This window comes from Phasianus colchicus, chromosome 2 (assembly GCF_987193195.1).
Source record: "Phasianus colchicus chromosome 2, bPhaCol1.hap1.1, whole genome shotgun sequence".
In the NCBI taxonomy this organism is placed as follows: domain Eukaryota; kingdom Metazoa; phylum Chordata; class Aves; order Galliformes; family Phasianidae; genus Phasianus; species Phasianus colchicus.
The window spans coordinates 57,598,272-57,621,019 of NC_143437.1; the positions used below are offsets into that span (position 1 = coordinate 57,598,272).

The 22,748-nt window shown below is 37.6% G+C and overlaps 1 protein-coding gene across 1 annotated transcript in view; it reads left to right on the plus strand.

The window, feature by feature from the left end:
- The first annotated feature begins 12,446 nt into the window (after window positions 1-12,446).
- SAMD3 (sterile alpha motif domain containing 3) overlaps window positions 12,447-22,748 on the plus strand; it is a 33,026-nt gene continuing 22,724 nt past the window's right edge. Inside the window, exons 1-2 of the mRNA XM_031614281.2 lie at window positions 12,447-12,560; window positions 13,243-13,429. Of these exons, the coding sequence (XP_031470141.2) occupies window positions 12,482-12,560; window positions 13,243-13,429 (266 nt within the window). The 5' untranslated portion in view covers window positions 12,447-12,481. The remainder of the gene's footprint in view (window positions 12,561-13,242; window positions 13,430-22,748) is intronic.

The window sequence follows — 22,748 nt, forward strand, 5'->3', positions numbered from 1 at the left end:
AATTATTTCCAAGATGTGATACCAGACAATGTATTTCACCATTTAATATTTTAAAAACGGTTTCTAGAGGTTGAACAAGAATTTGGCAAGAAATGTGGGCTACAAAACCTGATAATAAACTCAGAAGAATGATGAATTTTCTAATCAGGTGATAAATTTAGAAACCTGTTTGTAATAAAACATCTATAAGGGTGGCATGGTCATGATTGTCACCAGAAGAAATAAAGTGTTTTACAAAGACACTTTGTAATTACCTTTGTAAAAGGTAATACTTTTTTTTTTTATTTAAACGCCCATCCATTGTCTGCATATTAGCAGCTGGTTGTGACTTGATAGAGTATGCTACACCCAAGCTGAACCATAAAAGCTTAAAACAACTTATCATGACTAGTTTTACTTCAAATTTAGCAATAAGTTCCTTAATATGAAATTATTGAGAAGGCTAACAACAATATTAATTTTACTACCAGCAGGAAATGTAAAGAAAAACAAACATACAAAAAGCAACTAAGGCTTTTTATCACTGAAATAGAAAAGGCACATCATCTATCAAGACTACCATTCCACCAAATTTCAGATAATCTTTTAAAATCTGCTTCTTTGAAAGTCCATTTTCTGAAGTAGTCATCAGGGTTTTGCAGAGATATATATTTTGTATTTATTTGAAATAAATTTAATCCCTCATCTGATTTAACATCAAGATTATTTGAGGATAGACATTTTGTATGTCAGTTTTTTCCAGATATAGAATTACTGGTATAGGTTTGTTAAATGTTAATTAAATGTGCTGTCCTTGGGCTGAAAGTGAATCACAAATTCTGAAGAACAAGGAAGTCAAAGCTACAAAAACCCAGGAGTTTTGGCAAATCTGTTCAAATAACAACAAATTGTTTTGGCTAACATTGATGTCTTAGCTTGCGTATAAATAAACAAATAAATGCTATTAGCAACCCACTGAGATTATAGCAGAAACATTTAATGCATAATTTTGCATGGAATTAGGAAAATGTCAGACATAGAAAGGATAACTGGCAAGTGTCCTGCATTCAAATCTTTATCACGCTGACAGATGGCTTAGTTAACATTTTCTTTTACCAGTTTACTGGATCAGTTCCCATGACCTGCTAGTATTATGTTAATAATAAATGTTACTAAAACATTTGGAGGAGTTGGACTCTGTGATCCTTAGGGTGCCCTAACTTGGGATATTCTATGATTCTATTGCTTCAAATGTAGTTTTATCTGTAACTACTGGTACTGCTATAGAATTAATCTCCACTCGTTCAAGCAGTAGACTTTAGTCCTTGTATTGGAAGAGTGTAACTTAAGAGAAAACTTTTATCTGTGTATATTTGAAGAATCTGTATTTTAAAAGTTAGATCTTCCCTCCCCATCTACCCAGCAAGACAACTATTAGTACAACCCCTTAGACACACTTTATACCATTGAGGGACTAGATTTGCTCTGAAGTTTATGTTTACATGGGATGAAATTTTCAAATAAAAGTAAGGAGGAAAGTCTATCCCTCCGTAAATGGTGCTATCATTGCCATGATTTCACACCAAGGTCAACTGCTTCACAGTCACTACAAGTTCTTACACACTTAACTCCTACACAAACCATTGTGGTATAAAATCCGTAGCTGAGATAAATATCCTGGTCTCCTATACAGTGAGTAAACCGTGTTAGGTATCAAATGAAAACATCTCCACAGACTGCTATCAACAAGCTTAAAGCTAACTCTACTGATTCTTCCTGATCAGACTGAGACAGCTATCCAGAATATTCCCTCAAACATTCTATTAGTTCCCTTCCCTTCCCATAGGCCAGGAAATGTGAAAAGCCAAAACTCTTACACGTGGTGCATGAGGTATAGCCATAGAGCCTTCAAAACAGTGGAACTGACATTGCCTTACTCGTGCCATGGAGACTGCATGGTGTTACTTCAGTGCTGCCACACTGGAATCCAAATTCTCAGCTGTATAAAAAATATACCATAATAATAATATTTTTTTCAAGTAAAAACAGTTTGGCTACATTCAGTACATGAGCTAGCACAACACTTCCAATCTTTTGCTTTTTTCTTTAACACCGCTTTTCTGAAGCCTGTAAAGCATAGTATTCAACAAGAGCTGAATATAAGGTATTTTTGCTAATTGGCAGTGACTTTCATTTAGAAAATTTCACCAGAGCCATTACCCATTCTATTTTTAAAAAAGTATTTATAAAATAAAGGGTGGTTTTCTGTCAGGAGAGGATCCAGCAGGTAGATACAAGAAGCTAGTTTATTTTCTTGCGTAAAAATCTGTGGAGCCCAGCAGTTTATTATTGCTGTCACTTTCAAAAGACACAAAGGTGCCCTTCAACTGTACAATATCAGAAATGGAGGAAAAATAGCTAATAGGAATTCATTATCCATAAAAACTTCAATAGAAAACCTGTTTTGTTACCACCTGCTTATGTTGAATATGTCAGTGATCTCCAACAGTGTTCTATGATACATTTTATTATGCTGAAAATCTATAAAATTTAATCACTGCTTGTTCAAAGCTAACAATAGGCTTAAGACATGTTTGGCACAAATGAGTATGTTAGCATTCTTGGCTATACTGCAATTATTTTTAAAAGTTCTGTTCTGTATTGCTATTTTGTTTTTGAACATTTGGAGTTGTTCTTTTTGTTCCTGTCAGCATCAGTCATTGTATTTGTCCTTTTTCTCATATTGACACATGGGGTCAAATTTCACATTCTCTCCTGCCCAAATCTTTATTTGATTCCAGTTATCTTACTTTATCCTTCCAAATACAGAATGATATCCAGTTGTTTCCAAAAACTCTTACTGTAAGTAAAATTGTGTAACAATGTTACACACACAAATAATTACAGACAGCTGGATAGGTTTTTAGGGGTCTATTTTCTGAAATTTGTGGTCTGTACAGCAAAGAATGTAGAAGTGATTGTGAAACAGTTCTTAAACTAGCCAAGCTTATAGCTCACAGTATTTTAAAGTATTGCAGGATTAGCAGTGGCTTGCTTTCAGAATTCATCATCCTATCAGGGACACACATTAAAAAAAAACTGATGAGCTGTTAATCTCTTTGGAGTTTTTTGGTGTATTTCTTTAATGTCAAGAGATCCTAAGAGACAAAGTCTGGAATTTAGCTAATCATTTCCTCTCAGTAAAAGTGGATTTGCACAGCTTTCTAAAACATAATTGATAATATACCTCATATCTACCAGCATTTCGAAAAATTATGGAATAAATATGATAGAAATATTGCTGTATGGAAGCATTTGAAAATTCATTTAGCAGTCAATCATTGTGCTATACTTTGACTGCCTTAATTACACTTTTTAATTACATTAAGTCATAACATTTATTATTTTAAGCATTTTAAGATATAGCTGAGTTTTAGATATTTCATAAGATTTAAGGTTGGAAGGATACATTCAACCATCTAATCTTACTTGCCAATGATGTATCTATATCAATGGCAAGAAAAAACACATTTGATAGTTGACATAGAGTAAGGCAATGCAATAGAAAAAACCATATTAATATTGTTGGATTTTCCATGTAAAAAGGAGGAGACACAAGTAATTGTCATGACCTGATTGGAGGCTACTTGTGCAGCTGTGCTTCCCCCAACATCTCTCTGCTCAGTGCCAAACCGAAGGGCAAAGGCAATGCTGAATCTTCCCTACCTTCACCTTGGACTCCAGAGCTGAGTTCAAAGCTGATTGGCGACCCATGGCACTGCTGGGTCATGCCAAATGAAGAGCAACACACTTCTGTTTTCTGCAGGGAATCACAGTCTGTACACAAAGAATCCATCCTGTGCTGTACCCTAGACACAACTTTACACAATGATGGACTGGCACAGAGTTATGATAGGATGTCTGATCTCCAGTACCCACGCTGTGGCAGGAGGACAGCTCAAGAATTTGAAGAAAGTAAAGATTTTAAACTTCCAACTGTATTTAAGGAGGAAAAAAAATGTGGGGAAGAATAATAATAATTTAAAAAACATATATATTTGTCTATACTTACAAGATTTGCAAGTGTAAGGTGAGAAATTCCAAATACCAGCAGACTTAAAGTATTTAGGTTGCCTAGTAGTGCTGATTTCTATCTCCTTTCCTCACCTATTGTTAAAGACAATCTCATCCACATCAGAATGGTAAGGAAGGCTGTGTGCCCACCTTTAGCATATCAGGACAGAGTCCAGCAGCTTGGATTAAACTAACAAAGAGGATTTGAGCCATAGTTTCATGTTAGTGTCACCAAGGGTCATGAACACATTCCCTTCCACTGACTGTCCTGGACAGGGGAGTAATGAGCCAATGAATTCCTAAACTGCAGGAAACACAACTGAAGTACTGAAATCCATTTATGGTGCAAATATTTAAATGTAGCCCCAACGACTCACCTCAAGCCTAAAGACTGAGTCTGTTCTGCTTTGAACTAGAATCTGAGGAATGCTGTTTTCAGAAGTCTTAGTATGAGCAGACAGCAGCAGCACTCTCACTCTCAAAAAAGCAGAAATACTGTGATACAGCCATGCCAGGACTGCAGAAACAACCAGAAATAGGTAGGATGAACTATCTATTGGATCTCACAGACCCAAGTCTGCAGGAGGCCTAGCTTTTCCACATTGCACACTTAGTAGACTTTTCCACCAATGTTATCTTTAAGAATTAATGGAAATATGGAGATCTGGATGACTCCATATATGATCAAAATTCATCACCTTGGCACATTAAGGTTTGATCAGAGTCACTGTAAAGACAGCTGTGATAATTTAAGGTACCACACATACTGTGTCAATGATTACTTACTGCATAGCTAAACTAAAATACCCAAACAGCCTGGGTTTAACATCTTTCCTGCCAAGAAACAATAAGCAGCTGGAGGTAATGTTTCACATCAGGGCATCTCCTTCCCAAACTGCTGTTTGTCTATATCCTTATTGAAATCAGGAAGTAGTTTGATAGATTTTTCAAGCCAACAGTGCTACCAAAATGAAGAAGTCTTCCCACATAAAACCCTTGTAGCTCGTTGCCATCTTTGTGTCACCACCTTCTTTTTTTCAGTAGAGCTGTTTTTGTGACACTGCAATGGACTGGACAAGGGCCAGACCTGACAGAATACTAACCATCTGCTGAGTTTTTTTGGTTGTGTTTGTCCCAAGTGGGGCTCATAGGTCATAGAGAGCTTGGAGTCACGAAAGGGATGGGGACAGCGGGAGCAGGAAATATGAGGAAATAGCATCAGGGAACAAGGTCAGTTCTTTTTTGTGGCTTGGTTCTGAACAGCACCCCAGTGTTTACATCATCTGAGCAACAGAGCATCCAGAAAGAAGTCACCAAGAAAAGGGACTACAGAGGACTTGTTCTTTAATCCAACAATGAGAAAAGGAATAAGAGTTTTATTTTGTAATTATTTTGTGAACTATCACACAGTCTTGGATCAAAAACATGTCCATCTTTGAACATCTTTCTTCAATAAGCATGTCACAGCGTGTCTCATAAATGTCATTTTCAGTATTCACCTGAGCTGTAATTGGAAGCTACTGTTATTAACACATATGGTGAGACATAGGAATAACAATTCCAAGGCAGTTTACTTACATCAAGTTAATACAATATTTTTATTGAGATCTTAGGTCTTACAGGAAATTATTCTTCTGCTCTTTCATTCAAATATGAAAACAGAACAATTTTAATAAGTTTTGTTGCATTCTGATCACAAAAGTTATGAATTTACAGTTTCCTAAATATGAATTTGAGCCTGCATACCTATTTGTATACTACTGCATCTATAAATGCTCATTAACATGTCTTTGTGGCAAAGAAATGCACTGCATGTGGGCAACTAAGTAGCCCATACTCTCCTTTGGTATTATGTCAAAGATAACACAAATGTGAAAACAATGACTGGAATATCAATATACTGATACATGTTTAGGAAGGAAAAATTATTTCAAAACAGAATGTTTCTGGTTTCTGGCAGAGAAAGATGAAAAGCAGATGAACATGGCAACACTGACCTTGTCTCAAATAAGCTGCCCCGTGTTGTCTGCTGAGTGGAAAAGTGACTGGCAGTGGAAGCAGAGTGGTTTAGTATTATTATTCTTTTTTAAATTCTTGGTTTTGCTTAAGACAGCCAATGTGACAAAGGCTTTGGATTAAAAATAAAAAGTGAAAAAAGGCCTTTTGATATATGACTTCCCCTTGACTGCTGAGCCACGTGAACATGACCAGTTTAGGGATTTGAACAAACAGACTATCAAAGTTTGTACAAATTCAGTAAAAGCTCTTTTTTTTCCATATCATCACCAGAGTTGAAAAAGAAGTCTGTTTTATGATCAGTTATACAGAGAGGCAGGGCAGAAATAAAGCAATGTAAGCCACTTTCAAAACTGAAAATGTGAAATTTACTCATCTAGATATTTTTTATAGACTAGCATTGTAATACTTCACATTTTATATTTTCAAGACCAAAATACGTTTTTATGTATTTGACCAAGGCGTATAACTAAATACATATAACACATGTATTGCTGTTTGGGATATGTATTTATTTAAAATTACTAGCATTTTTAAAGTGAAATGATGTTTTGAAATTAACAGTCTACTTAAGACATCCCAAAGAATTTCACACCTCTTTTGGTGTTGTATTGCTTCAGTCTGACTGAGTGCAACGCAAACAAGACCTACACTCAGAAAAGATTTATTTATAAAATGTGTAGGTTTAGGAGGCACAGAGTGAGCGAAACAAAGTGAAATCATTGAACTCTTACCTTTTCCCACATGCCTTGTAACTGCCTGAGACTGAACCACAGATCCGATGTCTTGTAGCTTTTTGGAAAAAGTTTAACATCATTAGGTGACCATAACATGAAGGGTATGTGGCTGAATGTACTCTTTCTAGCAATCTACAGCCTAGGATGAAGTGCTAACTTTCCCTTAAAATTTCCACCACTGAAACCTTTCCTGAAGATTTGCCAGTTGAGACAAGCAAGTCTAAAAATACAATGCTGGGATATCTTTAGACTGGGAAATTTAAACCACTGTCACTAAAACAAATGAATGATTATATATGATCCTCATGTATGGGACCTTTTCTTTGTTTTGGTTGGTTGGGTTGTTGGTTTTTCAATTGATCATAAATAAGCTGTTGATGAAAAGGGGATAAGTAGGACAAAGCAGTCCTCTGAAGAAGCTTTGTGAATTCTTTTACTTATATCCTGCTTACACTGTCATAACCCAAACAGTGATGTTCAAACTTCCCAGTTTCCTCCTTCAATCTTGCAGATAGAAATAGCTGATTGTGTTTCTACTGGTGGTTTCAGCTAAAACTCTTATATCAGGTGCAACTTCATCAGCTGTATGCAATGAGACAATAACAGGCTGTGGGCATTAATGACTGGTTTGTTGTGGCCATATCTGGTTAACCATAAGGGCTACAACCTGAAGAAATGAGCTGTATATACCCTAGACATAACTTAGCCAAATAAATCCAATACATTTCTTGGTCCATCCTTTAGAATGCCCTTATTTAAAGAGTTTGTGGCAAAGGGTGCCAAATTAACGGTGCTGCTTCTGGTGTGTAAAATAGGCCAGTGTGACAGCCTGTTTTATTTTTACTATTCAGCTTAATCATATCAACTCACCTGGTTTAACATGCCAACAAAACTCCTTGACACAAAAACCTATGACTGAAACAGTCATTCGGAATTAACTGTTGAAAGCAAAATAAAAAAATGTGCATCATGAAATGTGTTAAAACCCAGTTATTCATCATCGTCTTCATAAGATAAATAAACTGGAGGAGGAGTGCTGTCAGCAGCTAGTAATCACATAATTCAGCGATTCTCGGTGATGCTAAAATAGCAAGTCAAAGATACAGGAGGCGATATGCACAGCTCAGTGCTGCAACCCCACTCTCAGCTTCTAAAATAAGTTGGTAAAACAGGGGCAAAGATGATTTGCAGGAGCTCTCCAGGCTGCATACTGGCAGCTGTTTATTTCACATATCCCTTTCTGCCCATCCATGCAGAATGAGGAGCACAGTCATATCCAAGCACCTCAAGAGCTTCCAGGCCCAAGGTCAGGGTGCTGCAGGGCTGTCCACAACCAACCATCCTCAGCAGGCTCCACAGGTTGTTTCCTGATACCCCACCCTCTTTGTTTGGGACAGACAAAAGCCTCAAGGCTTTACCTTTCTGCCCCCAACAGGCAAAAAAAAAGAGAGATGCACCAGACTTACTCAGACCTGTTTTCCCGCGTCTTAAACACAGACTCTTTCAGAGAGCTGACAAGCTTTGAGCATTCTGTCAATTCATAAAGTGCAGCAATCATTAGTTTTCCCAGTTACTTAATGGTTACCTGAAAGGGACCTTTGGGCAAGATGTCGCTGACCATATACTGACTGCACACAGCTATCTGTCTTTACCAGTGACTGCAATTCATTCATTTTCAGGGAGTTCTCATTTGTCTTTAATGTAACTTTCTTCTCTGCCTTCTCTGCCTTCTGATTCATGCAGCTGATCAAATACCAGGAGAGTTCAAAAACTTCACAGAGGTTCATGTTTCTCACAATTTGGGATGATGGCCTAACTTTATAAATCAATGTTTCATTAAAACAGAAACCTCAATTGCTATAATGCATTGTTTACCTATACAACTTCTAAGTGAATCTAGGGATACAGTTCCACCACTTATTTTCACCCACCTGTTATGGGAGTTAGAGGGACTGATCCATCCAAAAACTACCCATATGAGAATATATACGTACACATATATTTTCAGCTTAGCCTGAACTTCTGATTGCATGAGCCTATGAACAACTGCAAAGAAGAGGCAGGATTATGACAGCTGTCAATTAGATTTCTGTGGAATTGTGTTGCAAGGTGTATGTCAGAAGTCTCTGCACTGCTCAGGGATAGATGGTGAAGTCCTTTGCGAAGAAAACAGTGACATGATTGAAAGTACTTGTGGTCCTCACTTGTGCTGAGAAATTCATACCTCTACTCTGAGGGAAAAGAAGTCAGTGTGATTTCTCTTACAAGAATAAATGGCTTTTTCTTTATCTTTTTGAAGCAGTTCTTGTATTGTTCTGAGTAACTTCAGTCCAATCACATTTTCTGTGATATATGAGATTTCATTTTTGAGGTTTATGAATTTTTAACAATTACTTGATCTTTTCTTGTTCTCAATATGCAGTAACCTTGTATTTTAATTTGGTAGGGTTTTTTTTAGTTGAAAAAGATGGAACTGATGTTACAGTGGCTTTATTTCCAGAAGTTGTGTTCATAAAAAATAAAATATTTTTCTTTTATGGCTTGTGCACTGCTGCCAGCAATAGATTGGACAGAGTCTCATCTGTAAGGGTATTAAATCACCTTAAAACAAGTCGAGTTAACTTTCTTTTATTGCTTTCAAATTGCCAAATAACTTGCACATGTGTAACAGAGGGAACTTGGTACTTGAGTTGAAGTATGACATTTTTCCAGCAGCACCATAGATAGTATAGATAAAATTACTTTTAAAGATCATCTAGTGAAAGTGTGGATAGCAAAAGCTTCATATTTAATCAGAAGCAAGTACAATAAGGAGAAAATTGGTATTTTTTATATTTTTCAGAACTAATTCCTACAGCAGAGGAATTTGTCAGCTCAGCTGACAGACAAGTCCAGTAATCTTTGTATTCTTTTTACCTCTGATCAAGGTTTAGAAGTGTTGTCTGGCTTTTACCCCTTCATCTGAATCTGCATTATGGTTGTGCATATTTTCTTCCTAGAACTTCTCAAACACGTGTATTATGAATTGATGCAGATTTTCCACTGTGTCTGCTCGAAGTTTGTGTTGCAGCTACCTATCCTACAGTAGAGCATGGGAAAGAGAACAGAAGTGTGCACTTTGAGATTTATTCCGGCATTGATACTTGAATTTTCTTTCCCTTCTCTCACATTGCTTCATTTAATTGTTTCTGTAAGCATTCAGATGGATGCTTTGTGCTAGCGTGTACCTGATAACTGACAGCAATAAACTGTTGGTATATTCCTAATTCTTAGGAAGGTGGCAGAGATGCTTCTCATGCAGTACTTCCCTTTATACTATTAAAAGGGTTGGTGGATAACTGATGTCCTGCTAACTTACCACATTTTCATGCACTGTATCCAAGATTAGACATTCTGCTTTCCATATTGTAGCTTGGATTTAATTATTTTAAATAGTTGTAGTAGGTTCGGAGTAAGTGGAAGGAAAACAATACATTTCTGTAATGCATACAAAGATAAAAATGAATTAAGATAGAATTCAAAAATACACACAGGGAACACTTTAGCTTTATTTATGATATGCATCAATTCCTAAACTTCACACTTGCAATGCTGAGATCTGACTCCGTGCAAAATTTGTCACATATTTGTGACATATAGGAATGCACACATCACATTCCTCACTCTTGTCCTAAAATGCACTAAAACCTTCGTTATGACCTCACTGACAGTCATGTAGAGGTCTGTTAAGGATTAATGTATCTGTAGTCTGCAATGCCATAGATTTTTTCTCACAAGTGAATGCTGATAGAAGACTAGAGTGCTATTTTCCCAGCTCCTGTATCTGGAATATTTGCAAGGAATTGAGCACGCACTTTTGAGACACATTTTGAAGTTTGTGTGTAGTGACCCTTAATATTACGTTCTTTAAATAAGCTTCTAAACTGTCATCACTTTATTCCCCCTAAAGTGCACAACCTACATTTCCATGTGCAAATGGACATTGCACTGTAGAGTTGGTCACATAGTGATAAAAGTGGATGTGGCTTTGCATGGCTGTTTTTTGCTTGTTGCTTTTTGAAATGTTAACATCTCCATCTCTCTGCTTTAGCAAGAACTGTTCCAGGATGCAAACCTTCTTCTAGAGTGAAGTAATGACCTTTCCACCATTTTAATGTATCTCTTTACTTTTTTACTGGTTAGTAAGGCAAGTATAATTCTGCTTAGCGTTAGGTTTTATATTTCAAGGGTTTTTTGGGGACTTTTTGAGTCCTATTCTTTGCAATGAAGTAAAAAGTGTGACAAGAAGGTGTGATTTTTAATTTACACCAGAGTTCTCAGCAAATAATGACTTTTTCACACCCTGTTATTGCTGCTTAGCCTAGGGGAGGAGTTGTATGGCTACTGTTGTCATATCAAATTAAATCCACTTGTGTAATTCAGCAAGACATTCCCCTTAAACTTAACCCTTTAAAGTTGCTGAAGCGTACCAGCACAATCTGAGCGTGTCTGTTTTGGGGATCTCTGCTGTTGAAGGGAAATGATGTTGTGCTACTTATTTTTTTTTCTTGGTAGTTCGATGGCACAGGTCCTGCTAAGGTTTGCAATGGTTTACCAATGTTGCTCTGACAGCAGATCCAGGGTGTGTGCAGACATAGAATCATAGTATCCTTCCAGTTGGAAGGGAACTCTGAGAGCCACCTAGTCCAACTCTGCTGCAATGCACAGGGGCACCACAGCTAGATCCGATTGCTCAGGGCCTGATCCAGCCTCACCTTGAAAGTCTCCAGGGATGGGGGCACCAACCACAACACTAAGTAACCTAGGAGCTAGTAAACCAGGTAGTGTTTTGAGCATGGAAGTACTTGGCTGACAATTACAGACACTCGTGTTCACATCTGAAAAATCTTGCCTGTATGATTTGCTCTGATATCGTTCAGTTATGGCGCATCAGGTGCTCCTTTATGAAGTAGCGCAAAGACACATTAACAAGAAAATCATTCTCAGAGAGTTTTCTACTGTCAAAGACTTGGCACTCCGGGGATGTGCCCGTCCCGTCACGGTGTCACCTCATCCCGGGGCGTGCTGTTGCCTGAGGAATGAGACCAGAGGCTGCCAGCAGGAACTGTTCCCTCCCCGCGCCGGCAGCTTTAGTGCTTCTAATTGTCGTTAATTGGCCGTTAAGTGTTTGCCTGGCTACGTATTGATTGTGCAGAGGGGCTTAATGTGCCTGATGTTCTATAAGCATACAAACGACAGACTTTTATCCGATGCTTTTGGTTGTCTTTCTTTTTGTGTGTGTGTGTGTCTTTCTTTAAGATGTCAGCCGTTTCCCGATGAGCGTGGTGGTGGTGAATTTCACACCTTTTTTTTTTTTTTCCTCTCTGTATGGAAACCTGGGTGTTAATGGTGCTGGAGCAGGTCGTGTTTTATAAGGAATGAGGCTGTCTCTGGAAGCAGAGGGAAAGCAGCGAAAGGAGAGGAGGTGAAGAAAGAGAGATTCAAGGAAGCTGCCACTCGCGACAGGCATTTGTTGGATTATCCTTACCTTTTTTTTTTTTTTTTTTTTCAGAGCATGTAAACATAAGTGCATTTGCAAAGTACTTTTTTTTTCAATTTTTTTTTTTTCTAGTTCAGCATGAAAATTGTCTTCTGTTTTTGCTTCCCAGTGAAACTTAACTGTGCGACACATAAAGATGGAAAGTTGGTCTGTGGATCAAGTCTGCAACTGGCTGAGACAGAGCAATTTAGGAGAACTAGTTCCTAAGTTTCGCGGTAGGCATTCTTGTTGTTCCTGTGTCTTTTATCTTTTTAAATGCTTTTAATTGTATGCTTAGCTTGTTTTGGGGCTGGCATCCGTATAATACATCTAAAATAACTGCAAGTTCGTTATGAGGTCTTCGAGGAGCACAGGGGGGAAAGTCCAATGCTGGTTGTAAAGAGGTGCACTTTCTCTCGAGAAACAGCTGGCAGTACAACAAGCTTTACGGGGCCTATTTTATACTGCTACAGTTGTGTTATTTCAAAGGGTGCAAACTCTAAAAGTGTTCGTGTACGTAAACACTATAACAGTACAGGAGAAACTGTTAGGAGAACATTTTGTATGCTGTGTGCTCCTTGCAATTCTTAATTACGGGGGAAAAAAAAAAAAAAGAAACATTCTGCTACAACAAGGCAAAATAAGGTCTGGTTTTAAGCAGTGTAATCCTAATTGCATTTCAGACATAGCATTCTCTTACTGGAAGGTAAGAGAACCCTGGACACTGACTTGAGCTTCTGGCATTGGAAAGGACAGTACCTAAAAGACGTCATTTCTTTAAAGCAGTTGAAGAAACACACCGTTAGTAGAAAGTATCTTTGACTTTGACCTAAAACACCATCATGTTTTTAGGAATGTAGGATGTCTCTATAGCTCCAAAATTACCTCACAGTGATTGTAATCCCCTTCAATTTGCAGAAGAAGAAGTAAGTGGAGCAGCTCTCTTGGCTCTGAATGATCGTATGGTGCAGCAGCTGGTGAAGAAGATTGGGCACCAAGCAGTGCTAATGGACCTGATTAATAAATACAAGCAACAAAAACATGGGCTACAGTCTTTTGCATATGTCTGCGAAGCAGGTTTGCCAACCCTTCCAGAGATCAGTGGGTGAGTACATGCAGAAAACATCAGTCTAATTGAAATTATTCTTTCTGTAGTACTTTAGATCTGATATTTACTAGCTCTATAGCTGTAACTTCAAAAAAAAAAAAAAAATCATTATTATAAATGTAGACTCTGAATGATCTCTAACAGCATGTTAAATGTGAAATACAGTTATTACCACATAGGCATCAACATTCCTGAACATTACCATTAGTTTAACCAGTTCTGGCTCTAGAACCCAGTTTTAACTTGCACAAAGTGTTACAGAACTCTTGAACTTTCACTTTAGCTGAAACTTTCTGTATTTGCTGTATTAAGCTTTTGAGGCAGTTATTTTCAAATGTTCTTTGAACACAGTCCAGTAAGAATGACCTCATTTAAGGACTTCTAACTCAAACAGTATATAGGAAATGTTGTTTTGTAGTAATGTTCTTTACTATGAGAGTGGTGAGGTACTGGAACAGGCTGCCCAGAGAGGTCGTGGATGCCCCATCCCTGGAGGTGTTCAAGGCCAGGTTGGATGGGGCCCTGGGCAGCCTGGTATAGTATTAAATGTGGAGGCTGGTGGCCCTGCATGTGGCAGGGGGATTGGAGATTCATGATCCTCGAGGTCCCTTCCAACCCTGGCCATTCTGTGATAATGTAATAATTCCACTCTCTCTGTACAAGAAACAGAAATTCATAGACCCACAGCTTTCATTAGATTACATTTTGTGTTGCTTTGTGATGTAAGGCTGAATTTCAATTTTTACTGGATGAGCATTGTTGCCACATGAAAGTTGCCTGCTAGTATCATCTGTGGCTGAGTCTGCAGTCCCACGGTGACAGTGGTCCCTGAGTCCACCTGAAAATAAACTACCTTGTTTGTCCTGCTGCTAATCTTCCAAGAACTGTCAGCTGTATTTCCCTGACATTTTTTTCATGAATGCCATCCTAGCACTTGAGGATATACTACTGCTTGCCCACTTCATCCTGTCCTCAGTGCATCTTCTGTCTGCATTGAGTTTAGTTCAATTCCTTTCCTAAGAACAAAATCAAAGCTGTTAACAGGACATAGTTCCAAGTGCAGTAAATGAATGCTTTCTGCATAGAAGTAATGGCCTTGTAAAGGATCACATTGCATTTCCAGCAGTTTGGATTAGGACAACTAGCATTTCATGTGAGTATAGTTCAGGCTGGAACAGTCTGCAGAGCATTCTTGTAGTTCAAAGCTTCTGAAGAGAAGTCATAGAAAAAAGTTACGCTTTCCAAAAAGAGAAGTGTCATAATTTGTGGAAGATCTAGTGTATCAGTATAGGTTTATTCTTTCCCTAAGACAAGCTCTAGCAATTCTTAGAGAGGCTTTTGCAGCAGTGCTTAAAGTAGTGAAATATTGCATTGGTGGCTTCATCCAGAATATTTTTTATGTGGTTCAGTTAATGACTAGAGAATGACTCATGAATCTCATAGTAGAGTGAATCTGTTGATGGACAACTTGTACACAATGTACTGTTGATGAAGAATTTCTGTTATCCTGTCTCTTTCTGTATAGCTTTAACTTTGATGAGGCAAATTATGATGAAAATAAAAAATCCAGGGAAGTAGGGAGTCTCTAGCATCTACCTAACAGAATCACCAGCTTCTTCTGATCTATAACTCAAAAACAAACAAACAAAAAAAAAAAACACCAACAAAAAACAAACAAACAAAAAAACAACTGCTGAAGGCTGTCGTTATGCTGGCAGCATTCCAATAGCCCCTGTATTACAGGGTAAAACTGTCAAATGTTGCTTCCCATCAGCACAACAAGAAGAAACAACAGCAAAGTGAGGAGGGAGAGAGGAGGATGCAAAGGTGAAATTGAAGATAAGTGGTTTGGATTAGGGATTTCTGGCACGTAGTGAAGCGGGTATCAGAAGCTTTTGGAGCAAGTGACTAGCTGAAGTTGGAGCAAATAACCAGGAACAGGAATTTGAGAATGGATAGTGTTCACAGAGGTGTTAGGATGGTTGGAGTAATGTAAAACTGATTCAAAGGTTCAAGATGGGCTTAGCCTTCGAGAGGTGGGGGGAAAAAAAGTTTCCAGAATTCTAGCTGAATATAAATTGCCTCTGAATTCTGTGTAATTCCCTTTCTCTTTCCCCCTCCCTGCATACAGTATTTGCCAGTTTTGCTTAGTGACTGGGAAATGCCAGGCAATGAAGGTGGCAGTTATCCTGCAAGCCAGAGGTTTATTTTCTTGGGTTTTGTTACTGTGTAGTAATTAGAATATTGTTAGGCAGTATTATTGTTTACAGTTTTCCTTTCAACTTTTCAGAGTTGGGTAATTGAACTGAATTTGATTGAGAGATGATATCAACATCATGTATATTCAGAAAAGAGCAGAAGCTGAATTGCAGTAGAATTGATGAGTGAAAAGGTCAGATTAGCTTTTTTCTGTCTTCTATCCTCTTTGCTTGCTCACTAATTTACAGTTACTGTGTGCCAACAGCACAGTATGTGTTTGTTTTTATTGGTTAATTTAAAAAATCCTCTTTTTCCCCATATCTTTCAGTAAAAATCTTGCAAACTTCATTATTGAGTGGAATGTGGTTATAAGAAAAATCCATGTATTCAGGGTGCTTTCAATATATTGCTTGGGAAGGTAGGTATGCTCATTTCATTTGCACCCTTATTTTCCTTGTATCAAAATGAGCCTCTTTAAAATCTGAAAGCAAGATGAGGATTTGTTTTTTCTCCTGTGCTCAGCTATTACTGGAGAAAAGTCCAGTTTCTCTTCCACAGCAACTGATTTCTTGTCTGGGAGGCTCTGGCTGCTCATCCCCTTCTGCCACTCAGCCATCATTTCTCCTCCAGCTGTCATTCTCCCCCACACACGTGGCTGATAGCTTCACCATTCCAATACAAGTGGTCTATCCATAGAAGTGTCTATTTTATCACTTAAAATAATAAAAAAGAAATAAGGATAAGACTGTCTGGGAACAGAGAAGGTGAATCACACAGTTAATGCTTTTAAAATAAAGTCTTACTATGACCTTCAAGATAATAAAACTTCAACAAGAAAATCTAATCCCAAAGATCCTGCCAGTGCAGTTATCAGCGAAACAAGTCCAAATAATTTAAATCCATGGAACAAACCAATACTTGCAGTGATGACTTTTGTCCTCTATTTTTAAAGAATGCTTATTTTTAATTAATGGTGAGTAATTTGCCTTGTGTTGTTCAAAGAGTTTCCAGTGCGCTGTCTGAATTAGCCTCACCCAGAATGGCTGGCTCTGGGAAATGTTCTCAGCAAATATTCTCAGTACAAAGATTTCAAGTGCCCATAATGCTCAGTTAAGGGAAAGGGACTGCAAAAGAGCAATGCAAATTCACCTTGGGGCAAAGAAGCACAAGAGAAGGACAGAAAGGCAGCTGTAAATGGAAGTGCCCCTCCTGGTGAAGTGGTAGAAAATCAGTGGAGTTCTGATGATTTATAATCTTGTAGACCCAAGCAAATCATATGAGGGTTTCTCTTTAAAGGTCAGATGAGTAGCTGGCAAATGTCTTCCTCCTAAACAGCTGTTTTAATGAAGTGATTAGGTCTGCAGATGGAATTGAACATCCCTGGCATCTATTAACTGCTGCACTAGCTTCATCCCTAGTTAAGTGCTATTTTTGGAGGTGAATGCTGCAGTTTAGGTATGCCTATGACTTGACCCACTGATTAATGTGCTATTTTAGAGTTCTTTTCCCACCCCCAGTACTCCTTTATTGCATGTTCAGCTACTGATGGAAAATTTCATGTTTTATATTCTTGAGGGAATTATGCTGGTTATGAACGGGTTGTGAAGAGTTGAACAAGGTGTTTGCTTTAGAAATTCGATTAAGTGAACAGAAAAAAATTGGTTTGACCATGAAGATGAGTTCTTAGCCTAAAGTATAAATGTAATCCCTGCTTGATTCAGCTAATATATATACTCTGGAAACTGATTTTCCATACGTTTTCCCTCATACCCAGTTTTAGTCTATGGATTTACATGCCACGGTAATAGCAGTTTTCTGTATCAGAATAATTAAAGCTATTTCTTGCATTTTGGTATATAATGTTGATCTGGTATTTGTTAGATTAGCTAGTGGTTTTTCCTTTCTTTTTTTCTCCTTCTTTCCGTCCCCTCATATTATTTTAAATTTGATATTTTTAAAGTCTGTGCATTGCTTGTTTGTCTATTTTTTTTCCCAACCCACCCCTATCCTCTTCTCTCATCTTAGCTAATGGGGATAGGGAAACTGTGGTGGCTGTACTAATGACTCTGTGTTGTAGTCTTTGGAAGAGAGATATAAACTCATTTCTCACCAGCTGGCTAGATTTTGAAGAGCAACTAAGAGCAATGAAAACTTCCATTCCTCTTTCATGGGCGTTCCCACTTACACCATTTATCTGATGGCAGAGCAGTTGATACGAGCAATCCTTCAGTCTGTTCTGGCAGGGGTTAAGTTAGTTCAGCAGTGATGGTTTAAAAACTCAGTTTAATTGACTTGTAGCTTCCGCCTCCTTGTTTCTCCAATCTGAATGTTGTGCTTTTTTTTTTTTTTTGTGAAAAGACCTGTGAAGTTATAGCTTCAGTGTGGTTTGCTTTAAATGAAATAATGTGTTCCTTTATTATTAATGCTGGTGAGTTGGCTTAAAATTTATCTGTATTTTACCTCCATAGGTAGTTCTAAAAACTGTTAAATAATCTTCTGCGTTACTAAGTAAGAGAGCAGAGAAGACTTTAAATACAAAACCACAGCAAGTGGCTGCAACAATTGTATGGCTGTATCTTTCTTGCAGAATAGCTTTTTGTTAACACATACAGAAATACAACAGGCAGTCTTTTTATTGAGCTCCAGAGAGGAGAACTTCTTGTTCCCTTGTCGTTGGCTGTGAAAAGTACAACATAGCATGTGGAGGGCAACTCAACAAATACATTTCCTCAATACCTGCCCTTCTCTATCAGAGTACTAGCAGCCTCATGGCTCCTGGCAGTCTCATGTTTATCTTGTTGCTAAGACAGAGGCTGTCATTGCTTGTAAATGCCTGACACTGCTGTGAAAACCAGCATTTATTGGTTGGTTTCTGTCCTCTCTGCCTTTTCTCAGGGTGCTTGTTTATCAAAGGATACACATAACACATCACTTCTTTTTGCTGTTTCCAGTGTGACGGTCCAGATGTTTGCCTTAAGTGATGCCCTAGTACAGCTTTATTTGTACATTTGTTCTTCCTATAAATATGTGCTCTGTGGCTTTCAAGTGCAGTACAACAGCTTCACATGCCTTCAAGTCATTTGTGCAGAACAGGTTTGAGAGCACAAACAAGATAACAGACCCTCTATCCAGCCTTGACTGCCTTGGACTTCCCATTTGCTGCAGATTTGGAAGACATGATTGTTATCCAAATAAAGCTGGGCCTACAAGGTGTTAATACATGAACAAATTGGAATATTTATTTTAAATTCAGCTTCATTTACTTTTAATAATTTATATTTTTAATAACTTTTAAAGAATTTATTTAAAATTGTTATTGTGGGCCTATAGAATTGTAAGATGCCATTATCCCTACATCAGTATTGTTGGTGTGTATTTAGTGTTCTAAGCATGCACATATGAAACAATAGTTCATAAAAGAAGTTTGACATTGGAACATTCCCACATTTATGTACCTTAATAGTTTCTTTGTTTCAATGCAGAAACTGCATTGTTGAGATTGTGAGAATTATTTCCAGTGGATATGATATTTTTTCCAGCTGGTTTATATGAGCATGAAAAATGTCCTTTTAAAAAAAAACAAGCAAAGACTCTGATGGCAGACAGAAGCAGAAGTACTTTATAGTTTATTTGGAAGTGCAGATATCAGCTGCTTCCTCTGATTACACCTTTAAAAAAAAAAGTGCTTAGAGATTCCAGAAGCATAAGTTGTATTTGACCCATTATTTTGATCATTTGATTAAGTTTTTCTTTCATGCATTTATTCTAATACTTCTGAATCCACAAGTTGTTTTAATAGAAGATTCCACATACCATACTATACTTTATTTGGTTGATTTTAATAGTTCATCATAAATTCAGTTGTTATTTGAGCTTCATAAAAATTTGATCTATGGGTTACGTTGGGTTTGGTTTGTATGGGATTTGGGGACAGATGTCTAAATTTGGGGTTTGGATTTGAGGTTGCAAGAATTTCTGCTGCTTCACTTTGTCTTCTACTTTAAGTGAGAATTCAATTTTCCTGTCATTGTAGAGTGAGGCTTAAGAATATGAACTTAAACTAAAACAAACAAACGAAAAATCTCAATATTTCCCATTTGCTGCCTTAATATTTGCCTTAACATGAAGTCATGACAACTGATCTCAGTTTTTGAACACTTGATGTCAGCAGTTCTGGATATACATATGATGATGTGAGTTTTCCACAGACACACAGAGCAAAAAAGGAAGATTTCGTTAATTGTCTTCCATACTAGAAATAAGCCAAGACTTGAAGGCAATAGTAACTACTAGCTGCACTGTATTGTCAAGATGCCAGTCAAATTCCCCAAGGAGCATTTCTTCTTTCCTTGTCTGTAACCTACAACTGTTGTGCTAGTACAGAAACCAAAGCACAGAGTTTTCACTTGTGTAATAGAACTCTTGAGAACATACGCCATTAATAAATCTTAACTCTCTAGAAGAAGCCTGTGTTTGCATTCTGTAAGTTTTGTTTCAGCTGATTAATTATGTCTGTAACTTCACACTCGTGCTGAGTCTGAGTTCTGTAGGAAGGATTTGCAGAAAAAGCTGGAACTGCCATGGAAAATGGGTAGCAATCTTGTGTTATTTTTCAGCTCCTGCTAGCTGGCTGAAGCATAATGTTGCTACAAGTAGTTTGTTCAATCTACCTGCCCCTATGGTTAGTTGCAAATGAAAAAATAAAAGGTATCATCAAACCCCTAGTTCTAGGGAATAGCTGTGAAACTATGTATTTGTGCTGGAAGTAGGAAATGATAGTGAGGAACATGAAGAAAAGCCATGAAGAAAGCTTTAAATACAGACCTCAAAACTGTAAATAGAATAGAGCTGTAGTTTGAAATAGTGTTTAATCATCTGTTATTTTTTCTTTTGGTAGAAATAACTGCACATTAATATTCAAGGCTGTAAAGATTAAAATTACACATATAATCAATGAATGTACGGGTGTTATAGTTATGAAATATACTAGAGAGTTTGGCTAAGCAGTTATTATACCAAAACAGAATAGATAGAATGCTTACCTGTATCCTGGGCTTGCTATGAAACTCCAGAGGAGGGATCTCCAGAAGAGATCCTTCCCCACTGGTAGTCAGCTCTTAAATGGGTCTAGAAGAGGTGCAGCCAGGCTCCACCTCTTCTGGCAGCACAGGTGAATTGCCTTCACCTGTGCTCCCATGGCTGACTCATTGCTCGCCTCAGGTTATCAATCAGAGGTTCAGGCCGTGATTCAGCAGTTCCCGCACAGCATATTATATGTATGTTAGGGAAATGGAACACAACATTTTATTTTTTTTAATTAAGTGACTATAATTATTTGGAAAACTAACTTGTAGCTGAGGTGGTAAAGGAAAACTGGAATATTCTGTGTCATCCAAATTCCAGGAAGAAAACTCTTTAACTTCAATGTAGTATTAGAAAGTGGCATTCCTTTATTCCTCAGATACATACTGGGTGACTTGACAAATCAAGCGTGCTCCCTCAGAGTTAGTAGTCTAAAGTTTATTGTATGCAGAAGCCCAAGTCTCATCCAATCTACTCTTAGCATACTTCCTCAGTTTTCTATCAGGAACTTAGGATGAGCATTGGGCTCAAGTTTGCCCTAGTAATTGCTTTTTTATGTAGTGGTACTGAGTTTTGGAATGTCCTCGGACTCAAGTAAGTCACCCCCCACACTTCTAAATGGAGTTTGTCAATGTAAATTATTCAGTCATTAATTCTGGGCAACCTTGCCTGCAGCAGGGGAGTTGGAACTACATGATCGTTGAAATCACTTTCAACCCATGCCATTTTATTATTTACATGACAGTTTGTTGAAAATAATATTTAGTTACTGGCAGACTGTCTGCTGCATCAGCGTCCTCAGTGAAGCTGGTGAAAGTGCAGGATTCAAACCTGTAGGCACTAAATTTCCTAACTGATGCTACACTGAACATATGAACTTTATTTGCATAGTGAGGATTTCCAAGTCATTTCAAAATCACTTTTTAATTTTTGTAATTATTTGTAACCAAAAAAGAGCATTAGAATGTGTCTGCATGGATATGTGTGTAATTTGTCTTTTTTTTCTGTGTGTGTGTTAGACTGCAAAGTACTCATGCTACAGTTTGTATCTACTGTTAACCATCTGTGTCCCACAAAAGCTAGTGAACTTGGAGATGCTTTGTCCCTGACCATTTTGTACCAATTCTGGATTGGTAAATAGTAGTGCTGTGAATACTACTAGCTACTGTGATTAATATATATGAGGATCAGATGACAGTATCTAAATTTTTCTTTTTCAGATTTGCATCACAGTTTTCAGTAGTGCTGAAATTGGTACAGCTGTATAATGTCTGTAGAGCTTTCACAAGCCGGCAAGCTACCAACATAAATTAAAAGACACCAAGATGTGGTAGCATAAAAAGGTTATAAAGGTAGGGAGTTACTGCCCAAAATGAGCTGCCTCCCAGAAGAATAGTATTTCAAAGTGCTATAAATTAAGCTATTACAGATGCTTTTGTATTGGTATTTGGTATTTGGTCCATTGGTATTGCAGTTAACACCCTTAAGATGTTGGTTGCTATGGGTTTTTCTTTACTTTCTTCCCTGAAAGAGGCTAGACAGAAAAACCTCCCAGTGAAGACCACAGACCTTGTTTAGAAGCTACCAAAGAGAATTTTAGGAGTTAAATACTGATTTGACTGAAGTATAGCAGTGTATTCCTCTGTGCCATGGTTTTGTCTGGGATAATTTTCTTTGCAGGGACTCCTATGATGGGAGCTTCCTCTTACCAATTGGTGGTTTACTAATTTTAGGTCAATAAAGTGTGGATTTCAATAACTGTGATGACTGTTTTAATTTCCTTAAAAATGACTGGAGAGAAATAGGTGAGAACATCTGGTTTGATTTTAGATGTCTTTCAGTTGTTCCATCATCTATCAATAATGTTTCCTCCCTAAATATAAAGGGAGTCCAGATCATTAGATCAGATGTAGATATTTGTATACTAATATTGTGTGAGCAGATACTTTTATCATCTGTAATTATAGCATTTTTAAAGATTATTATTATTATTATCACAGAATGGCTGAGGTGGGAAGGAACATCTGGAGTCCAC